This window comes from Hyperolius riggenbachi, chromosome 6 (assembly GCF_040937935.1).
Source record: "Hyperolius riggenbachi isolate aHypRig1 chromosome 6, aHypRig1.pri, whole genome shotgun sequence".
Taxonomy (NCBI): domain Eukaryota; kingdom Metazoa; phylum Chordata; class Amphibia; order Anura; family Hyperoliidae; genus Hyperolius; species Hyperolius riggenbachi.
In genome coordinates, this window is record NC_090651.1 from 142,423,923 (window position 1) to 142,434,830 (window position 10,908).

At 41.1% G+C, this 10,908-nt stretch overlaps 1 protein-coding gene across 1 annotated transcript in view; it reads left to right on the forward strand.

Annotated features, from left to right (window-relative positions):
• The window catches only part of LOC137521152 (pancreatic alpha-amylase-like), a 49,132-nt gene extending 38,538 nt beyond the window's left edge, over positions 1-10,594 (forward strand). The window contains exons 8-10 of the mRNA XM_068240031.1: positions 2,426-2,547; positions 8,585-8,710; positions 10,370-10,594. Coding sequence (XP_068096132.1) covers positions 2,426-2,547; positions 8,585-8,710; positions 10,370-10,559 — 438 coding nt within the window. The 3' untranslated portion in view covers positions 10,560-10,594. The remainder of the gene's footprint in view (positions 1-2,425; positions 2,548-8,584; positions 8,711-10,369) is intronic.
• Positions 10,595-10,908: the final 314 nt, after the last annotated feature.

A 10,908-nucleotide genomic window follows, 5' to 3' on the forward strand; every position in this document is an offset into this window, starting at 1 on the left:
CTTTTCCTCTTCATGCCCTTAGCTATCAGTCTCTCAGGACAGGGAAAAAAAAACTTCCCCCACAGGGCCCCCTGCGGCTTCTGGGCCCCCCTGCGGCTGCATCCCTTGCAGGGTCTATTGTTACGCCCCTGGGTAGAACATTAGACTATGACTATGGTAGGATTAGATTGTGAGCTCATCTGACAGTTAGTGACATGACTATGTACTCTGTAAAGTGCTGCAGAAGATGTCAGTGCTATAAATACATAACAATAATATGGTAGGACATTACACTAGGACTATGGCAGGATTAGATTGTGAGCTTTTATGAGGACAATCAGTGGCATGACTATGTACCCTGTCAAGTGCTGCAGACATTGTTAGGGCCATACAAATACATAATAATATTATGTCAGGACAATAGCATATGACTATGGTAGGATTAGAGTGTGAGCTCTTTTGTGGACAGTCAGTGTGTGTGTGACATGCAGCCCTGTGTCACACACACTAAGGTTGTACAGGACTGCATAATATCACTGCGGAAGATGCAAAGTTTATATATCCCCAGGCAGCCCAGAACAGATGTCACACACATTTTCAAAGGTCATACCTGGCTCACTGCTCTGTGTCTATCTGCCGTTATCTGGGGAGAGACGCTGGGAAGACGGGGACAGCAGGAGCCGAAAGCTAACAGTGCACGCTGCTTTTTCCCCCTTTACCCTACAGCTGCTTCCTGGACGGGGTTGGAAGGGGCGGGCTTGCTGGCTGCCTGACTCTCATTGGCTGGAATGAGGCACCAGCATAAAAATCAGCGTTACTTATTGGAGAGCGGAGGTTGGGGGGAAGGAGGTAATAGAAGCCTGGGGCTTCTTACAGAGCTGCCGCCCGAAGATCCAGCTGCCTGTGACCACGATGCGCACATGCGCAAACAAGATCACGGCAGTGTTGACATTTTTAGACGGACGCATGTCCCAAAGTATGGGCAGGTACGGACAAGGGAAATTTGGCATCATATGTACGGACTGCCCGTACTTTGACGGACGGTTGGCAACACTGAAAGAGAGCTAATTGCCTTCTCTGGTCTTCTGTTGGTCCGTTGGTTGGGAAAGGACTCAAAGGCTATCATTCATAAAGGTGCAGTCGGTAGTGCGGGAAAACACCGTTCTTCTCCGCAACCGGTACTTAAGACTTCTGGGTGGTCATTCATAAAGAAGTTGCCTGTTGCGGTAGAAGTGCGGAGGTTTTCTGGAGGAAGCTGGCGGTAGCGTGGCGGAAGACATGCGGAAAGATAAAAGCTGCCCGATTCCCTCCGTGCGTTCCTCTGTCTGATGCTGCTTGGGAGGTCCGTCCCATTCATTTACACGTATTCCGCCCGCCTATCGCTACTGTCGAGCAAGCGGTATTTTCCTTCTGCATACCGCTTGCTCTAATCTTTATGAATGGACGTGTTTGTAACTTTTTCTAGATAAATCTAGAAAAACTCCGCACAAAGCGGAAATGTATCGCTCTGTCAGCTTTTCATGCGGAAAGAGCCTTTATGAATGGGGATTTTGCAGAGTGGTCGGTAAAGTCACCGGTATTAAGCATCTCCGCATGCGGAAATGCTTTATGAATGATAGCCATAGTTTCTGTTTCAGTAGTATATGGGAGTGATGTTTTGGTGGGTTTTATCATACAGTGCAGGGTGTTCCCCATTGAAGTAGTTGACAGTGTCCACTGTCCATACTTATTGTTATATGCTGCTTTTCCTTTCTGTGTGGCCTTTAAGATTGCGTGTACCAGGAAGAGGTTGTAGACCTCAACAGGAAGTTGTAAACTCTTATTTAAACTGCAAATCCGCTGAAAGCACTTGTGAGAACAGGTGTGTCTGTTTCTATTGGTCAGCATTTTGCTTATCAGTGTACAGTATGTGGTGTCTAAAAAAGTAATGCAGGACAGGGCTTTGTTCTGGTGTGTCAATGACGACAATGGATGTGTTGAAAATTGACATATCATTGTATCCGATGACTTGTCCAGTCATTGATTTCCATTGCGGAAAATTGTATAATTTTGATGATTTTGTGTTATGGTGCCCATGCATGGTACAATAAAAATGTCTGATTTCCCCGTTTATTTGACCAAAACAATTGAATCAAATGAAAGTAAAAAAAGAATCTTTTTTTTTTAGAACGTTTATCCCGTTTTTTTTCAATAAAAATCTGATCGGACATGTTAGAAATATCTTTATACTCGATCGAACGGAAAAATCGAACGAAATTATCTAATCGAAAAAAATGAAAAAATTGAACCATGTATGGGCACCTTTAGCGTGGACCAGGCAGATGGTCAATTTTAATGGAAGCCAATTAACTTAGTTTCATGCTTTTTGGATGTGGGAGTAAACTGCCATGCAATCTTTGTGGTTATAGTCATAATTTTTTTTATTATTCCACTTATGATTCTCCAGGACAAAAATGATTGGGTTGGACCGCCCAGCTACTTGAATGAGTCAACTATGGCAGTCACGATTAATGAAGATTCCACTTGTGGCAATGGCTGGGTGTGTGAACACAGATGGCGCCAGATAAAGTAAGCTCATCTACTGTATTCAGAAATACACTGGGTCTCATAAAACCAACAGTCATTGAGATATAAGGTACATGTTTGAAGGGGCCTGCCATAGGTTTGAAAAACGTACTTGCCCCAACTCTCAATGCTTGTGGCAAAACACGTTTCTTTAACTCTAATTATTGTAAACCCCCTTTCCATATTGAGGGTATTTCATACCATAGCGAAAAACAAATAATTTTAAAAACGGTAAAATTAAAAAATATATATTTTCTTAAGTTTTTCCTACAAAATGTTGTTAATAGTGGCATATTTTGACTTCATAAATGTTTTAGTATATTTCTCCAACTTCTGGGATATCAGATGTGTGAGCATTCAGCATAATATATTAGCTAATTGCTCTCAGGAAGTGCGAAAGAACCAAAAGATCAAAAAGTGTGCTGTATCTTATACTCCACTCTGCCGCAATTCTGGTGAGCAAATTAAAAACTCTATATGTAAGTTGCAGTGGTTGTAATGGCAACTACAGATATTCTATTAACTGGAGGATCATTTGAAAACTCTGCAAATTTAAAAGGGTACTGCTATCTCCCCTGTTGATTTTTAGCAGTTGTGCAGAAATCATGTCACACACAGTATTAAACTGGCACTCCCTCTAATAACAGCTACAATTTTGTAGCCGCTATTTAAAGCTGCTATTTTGTATGTGTAGCCTCTATTTGTCGCCGAAATTTGTAGCCATTATTTGTAGCCGCAATTCAGGTGCCCTTTTAAACAAGATGTTGGGGTTAAGGTTAGATGGGGGGTTATGGTTAGTTGGGGGTGTTAAGGTTAGTTGCCCACCAGGGAGGGGGTTTAAAGGTTAGGCTCCACCAAGGGGGTTTAGGGTTAGGCACCACTGGGGTATTGTTAAGGCTTAGGCACCACCGGTTGGGTTAAGGGTTAGGCACCACCAGGGGGTTAGGGGTTAAGCACCACCAGGGGAGGGTTCTGTAGGGGGGAGGTCATAGAAAAATATGAGTAAGTATAAATAATATTTTACTATATAACCACTTTATCCACTACTACAGTATATCTGCATCATCTGTGACTTCATCTAAGCCACGAGGACGTAGATATATGTCTTGTTGCTGAAACAGTGCTGTGCAGGATTGGGCTTGTTCCTGTGCACACCTCTGTCAATATCTGAAGCAGCACAAATTGTTGAAAGGAAATATATGTTCCCTGAACCAATAAGTTTGATTTTTACCATTAAAAATATTTTTATTTTCTCAGTTCATAGTGAAAAATACATACTGTAGTGTTGTTTCAGAATCAAATATCTTCACCATAAATTGTGACAGGAACATAATCTAAGTTTTATGATAAATCGTTGAAATAGCCAAACAAAATTTGTGTTTTTTGTCTGCAGTAGTGCTTTTTATTTTTAAACCAGAATTTTTAAAACTGAGAAATAATGTATTTTATATATATATATAAATATATATATATATATATATATATATATATATATATATATATATACACAGTGGTTTGCAAAAGTATTCGGCCCCCATGAAGTTTTCCACATTTTGTCATATTACTGCCACAAACATGAATCAATTTTATTGGAATTCCACGTGAAAGACCAATGCAAAGTGGTGTTCACGTGAGAAGTGGAATGAAAATCATACATTATTCCAAACATTTTTTACAAATAAATAACTGCAAAGTGGAGCACGGAGCACTGTTCAAGCGATCATTCAGAAATGGAAGGAGTATGGCACAACTGTAAACCTACCAAGACAAGGCCGTCCACCTAAACTCACAGGCCGAACAAGGAGAGCGCTGATCAGAAGAATGCAGTCAAGAAGCCCACAGTGACTCTGGACGAGCTGCAGAGATCTACAGCTCAGGTGGGGGAATCTGTCCATAGGACAACTATTAGTCATGCACTGTACAAAGTTGACCTTTATGGTGAGTGGCAAGAAGAAAGCCATTGTTAACAGAAAAGCATAAGAAGTCCCGTTTGCAGTTTGCCACAAGCCATGTGGGGGACCCAGCAAATGTGGAAAAAGGTGCTCTGGTCAGATGAGACCAAAATGGAACTTTTTGGCCAAAATGCAAAATGCTATGTGTGGTGAAAAACTAAAAGTGCACATAAGTCTGAGCACACCATCCGCACTGTCAAATATGGTGGTGGCAGCATCATTCTCTGGGGGTGCTTCTCTTCAGCAGGGACAGGGAAGCTGGTCAGAGCTGATAGGAAGATGTATGGAGCCAAATACAGGGCAATCTTGGAAGAAAACCTCTTGGAGTCTGCAAAAGACTTGAGACTGGGACGGAGGTTCACCTTCCAGCAGGACAACGACCCCAAACATAAAGCCAGGGCAACAATGGAATGGTTTAAAACAAAACATATCCATGTGTTAGAATGGCCCAGTCAAAGTCCAGATCTAAATCCAATCGAGAATCTGTGGCAAGATCTGAAAACTGCTGTTCACAAATGCTGTCCATCTAATCTGACTGAGATGGAGCTGTTTTGCAAAGAAGAATGGGCAAGGATTTCAGTCTCTAGATGTGCAAAGCTGGTAGAGACATACCCTAAAAGACTGGCAGCTGTAATTGCAGCAAAAGGTGGTTCTACAAAGTATTGACTCAGGGGGCTGAATAATTACGCACACCCCACTTTTTCAGTTATTTTTTTTTTTTAACTGTTTGGAATCATGTATGATTTTCGTTCCACTTCTCACATGTACTCCACTCTGTATTGGTCTTTCACGTGGAATTCCAATAAAATTGATTCATGTTTGTGACAAAATGTGGAAAACTTCAACGAATACTTTTGCAAACCACTATATATATATATATATTTATATATATATATATATATATATATATATATATATATATATATATATATATATATATATATATATTTAATTTTGGTGTCATAAGTGGGGGCAAAGTTATTGCTGATTAGATAAGGACATAGCTAAACTGTCAAAACTGCTCTGGTCCATAAGGGGGGAACAAGGTCTGGATGCAAAGCAGTGGCGTAACAATAATAATAACTCTTACAACAACCGAGTTAGCTGTATGCAATATATGCATTTGAATTATGTACTATGCGATTTTAAATATTTTGAACTTTTGAGTAGTGATCTTTTTTTGATTGAATATTAATCATAAACATACGCAGGGCATGTGTATGCATTATATGCACTCTAGCTATATGCGGTGCAACCTTTTATAGATTTTAAATTCTGTATTTTTAGCATTTGACCTTGTGCCTTGAAATTTATTCTGAATATATACACGCCATAACAATCTATTAAAGCTTATATTATCCAATTACTACTCTCAGAGTTGTTCATACCTATATAGACTCCATTTATAACACAACTGTATGCAATATATGGATTTGAATTACATGCTATGCGATTTTATATATTTTTTGTACCTTTGAATAGGGATTTTTTTGATTGAGTATTAATCCTAAACACACACAGGGTACGTGTATGCAATATATGCACTCTAGCTATATGCTGTAAGACTTTTTACAGATTTTAATTCTGTATTTTTAGCATTTGACCTTGTGCTTTGAAATCTATCCTGAATATATACAGGCCATAACAATCTATTAAAGCTTATATTATCCAACTACTACTCTCAGCGCTGTTCATACCTATATAGGCGTAACAATAGGCCCTGCAGCCCATGCTACCGCGGGGGGCCCCCCCTCCCTGAGGCCCGCTTGGGACCGTTTTGTGGGGGCTGGAGGGTTGGCAGCATGAGGGGAAAGCCTTGGCCACAGTCGGCGGGGAGAGGGGAAGTTCCCCCCCTCTCCCTCACCTCGGGGCTCTCCCCTCTGCGCTCCCCTCCAGCTAGATACAGTGTGGGCAGTGGGCAGCGGGCAGCGGCGGGCAGATACATACCTTCTTCCGTGCGATCCACCGCAGACTCCTCGCTCTAGCGGCTGACGTCACTTCCGGAAGTGACGTCAGCCACTAAAGCGAGGAATCTGCGGTGGAACACACGGAAGAAGGTATGTATCTGCCCGCCGCTGCCCACACTGTAAATATCTGGAGGGGAGCGCAGAGGGGAAAGCCCCGAGGTGAGGGAGAGGGGGGAACTTCCCCTCTCCCTGCCGACTGTGGCCTAGGCTTTCCCCTCATGCTGCCACCCCTCCAGCCCCCACAAAACGGCCACGAGCGGGTCCCAGGGAGGGGGTGGGCCCGCTCTGAAATTCTGCAGGGGGGCCCGGTGGGGCCTAGTTACGCCCCTGATGCAAAGTGGTTAATATAGTAGAATATCCATAAAACCACCAATATTCTATTACTTTTATCCTGCACCCTTTTAAATATGCAACTTTTTTAAATGTATGCACTGTAGGGATGCTGAAAAGGCACCTAGGGACCAGGGGGCAATGGAAGTGAATTGGTTTTCATTTTAGCAGCAGAATTTTAAAGTACTATTCTGTGGAAAGCCCTCTACAGTAAAAATGGCGATACCATCACTAAATCAATTAAAACAGAATCCGCCTGCTCATCCTTAATTTTCATTGGTATTTGTGAAATAGTCTCTGCCATAAACTCAATAGGATAATTTCAAAATATAAATGTATGATTAAACTAGCTACAAACATGTCCATATTTACTTTTGAATACTATGTTTCTAAAATGTTTTCTACTATTTCCCTCTGGTTTTAAATTGTTTATTTCCACTGCTTATCACCTTTGTACAGAGGTTATCAGCACTGCAACACATGCCAGTGTTACAAGAAGCGATTAAACCCAGGAAAGCAAATATGTAACATTATATATATATATATATATATATATATATATATATATATATATATATATATATATATATATATATATATATATATATATATATATATACAGTATACACAATTATGTATGAGTATGGGCTTGTTCAGACTATATTTGGGACACTGCAATTCTCTACACCGCACATAGTAGTTGATTAATTAATTGCAATTCTACCATTGTTTACACAAGCAATGCCATGTTCATTGTGCAAGTGGCACAACTTGCGTTATGTACATGTGTGTATAAAAGACACATTAGGGCTAGTTCGCAGTGCTCAGTTGGAGAAGAATTCACCACCCATCCAATTATATGGGTCTGTTCACAGTATTGCATTGTAATTAATCATCTTATTCTAACTCACTGCATGCAGGCTTTGTATTAAAGTCTATGTTCCGTCTCCATTGCAGCTCACCCTATGGTTTAGGAGTCCACCTATCTCCGACAGCAATTTCTAGCATAGGTCTAGTAGTTTGGACATTGGCAAGCCTTTGCCAATACATTATTTTTCATTAGAGAGCTTAGATTCATCGCCAGGAGACAAGAAGACAAAAGGTAAGTATCAATTAGGTTTAGTGTTTTTGGTTAGGTGTTCCTTATGAGGATTAATACTAGAGCAAAAGAAATGGTAAGGTCAGAGCTGGCCAAACTATAGCTTGCAGGTCATATCAGGCCTGTTGGTGTTTTAAATCTGGCCTACATCTCTAAAATGATCCGAGGGCTCCTGCGGCAATCAGCAGTATCTCCTCTCGCTCTTCCCCTAGTTCTGGTTTCATGTAATGGAGCGATCAGCAGAAGCCAGCATTAGGGCAAATACAAGGGAGAGGAGAGACCGCTGATCGCCTTGGCAGCCATTGGATCAAGTGAGTGATGCGCCGCTGCTAATTACTGTGCACAGGGAGAGTGAAGGACACAGGGAGTGAAGGAGGATACAGGGGGACAATACAGAAAGTCCCCAACATCGTGCCAGGTCAGCAGTTTGCATTTGTAAGTCAGGGTCTCACTGTATTTGGACTATAAGATGCAGTGACTTTTTCTCCCCACTTTTGGAGAAATGAATGGGGTGAAACACACAAAACAAACAAACTAAACCTAAACTAGTGTAAGATCTACAGACTAGGGCAGAAGTTAAATGCTAAATGGAAAGAAAATAACATAAAACCTGGAGACCAGATAGAAAAAAAATATGCAAAAGGTATTAGGCTAAAAATACAGAAGTAAACTACCTTGTCTTGTGTTTATAGGAACATGGTCATTTTCCGGAATTTGGCCAGAGATCAGCCTCTCCTTAACTGGTGGGATAATGGAGAAAATCAAGTTGCTTTTGGACGTGGCAGTGTTGGCTTCATTGTGTTCAACAATGATGACTGGTGAGTGTAACTCAAAATTTTGGTTTTAGCAGATTGGTGAAGCAGTTTTACATGAAGTTGGTAATATATGGTACAAAGCCAAAGGGTTTGCACATTGAAATCCCTTTGCTTAGTGCTGCCAAGCACAAGGGGAGAGGACTCATAGAGTCGTAAGTGTGGACCTACTTGTTATTAAAGGGTGATTTCAATTAAAAAAGGTGAGCTGAGCTATCTATGCCTGGCAACCCGATAGAAAAATGCTCATGATTTGTGTGCCCTTCACTAACCCCTGCTGCACTAAATCCTGCTAACACTAATCTCTACTAACATTAATCTCTGCTAACACTAAACCCTGCAAAACTAATCCTTGCTAACACTAAACTACGTGCAGCAGAAGTAGTTGTTACCTATCTGGCCAGTGTGTATCCTCCCTCTGGTCTCCCTCTGACACAACACCAGTGTGCTCTGAGCCTGTCATCTGTCTTCCATCCCATCTTCTGTCCAGTCTTAAGCCAGTGTGAGTACTCTGTCTTCAGCCGGTGCAGTGTAACATGATCAAACACTGCTACTGTCCTTCACTGCACAGCAATTGGCGGAGACGGGACTCCTAGGTTTGCCCAGGGAGTTATCACAGCCAATCGTAATGTTCACATTACTATTGGCTCTGATACCTCTGTGGGCAGGGCCTAGAAGTCTCGGCTCTGCCTATCAGTGTGCAGCGAGGGCCGGCAGAAAATCCAGGAAGGGGAAGGTAAATTTTAAAGTAGCCGCAAGGTCATGCATAACAGTGTGAACCAGGAAGTGGCAGAAGACGGGACATGGAGTGAGCCAGTGCATTGTTTGACCATGTTACACTGCACCGGCTGAAGACGGAGGACTCGCACTAGCTGCAGACAGAACAGAAAACAGAAGAGGGGCTCAGAGTGCGCTGGTGTTGTGTTGAAGGAAGACCAGAGGGAGGATTCGTGCTGGCTGGATAGGTAACAACTGTTTCCGCTGTGCTCTGCATCTGGGGTTACCTTTTATACAGTACATTTGGAATATAAGAAGCACTCTATATTCTGAAAAAATATGGTATATGTTCCAGAGAGTCAAACCAGTAAGGTCCAAATTCCTGATGGACCATGTCAGAGCCACATTGGAAGAACACACTGGTACTCCATCTTGATGAGTTGCAAACTTTGCTTTACTTTATATCAGAGTAAAAGTAAGCTCAACATTTCTTGTCAAGACCTTCATGTAGTGCTGTCAAACTTTAGAAGTGCTCTTCATTTTTGTATGATTTACTGTTTAAATGTAGAGCACTTCTAAGGTTTGACAGTATGTGATGAAGGCCTCGAGGACTGAAATGTCATTCTTGCTGTTATTGTGATATAAAGTATAGCAAGGTTTGCAAACCATCCAGGTGGAGTCCTGTTTTTTGTTTCTTTGTGGTTCTTTTTTGCATTAGCCATTTTTGCACTATCCCTTTATTATATTGGTCATAGCATCTGATTATGAGTTCAAGGTTTTTTTGCCATTATGCTAAGATAAAAATTGCCTAGCAATCTCCCCGCACACATTAGGGATGGATTATTTACTCTGTAGGAATGATGATGTCCAATTGAAGCTAGCTGAATAAATGGGAATCTTCCCAAAAATAATGCTCAGATTGTTAACAGAGTTTTTCTTTTTTTCCAGGAGCTTTCACAAATCTTTGCAGACTGGATTGCCTGCTGGTATTTACTGTGATGTCATATCAGGTCAAAAAGAAGGCAATACTTGTACTGGTGAAAGAATTGAAGTAAACGGTGATGGCTTTGCTCAGTTCAGTATTAAGAGTTCAGATGAAGATCCATTTGTTGCCATTCATATAAATGCAAAACTGTGAACACACCTTCTTCTAATAAAGCTGCTATAAATTAATTTTGATAGCATTCTGTACTAGCTTTCAATACTTGAAAAGCCTAGAAATTTAAAGATCTTAGTGATTTCATATACCTGATAGCACTATATACAGCTTTTGTTTCAATCAGTGCTTCCCCTATTTTGAACTATGATAAATCTCTACATTCCCTGAGATAACTACATTCTTGAAGATCCCAAGTGAGTGAGAAATTGATGAAGACTGTCTCATGTATGAATGGGAGCCAAGTTTGAAAACAAACCGGAAACAAAAAACTCTGAATGCCAAGGAAGACTCTTTATTTAAAGCTTGAGCCACACTAGACTGGTTGCAC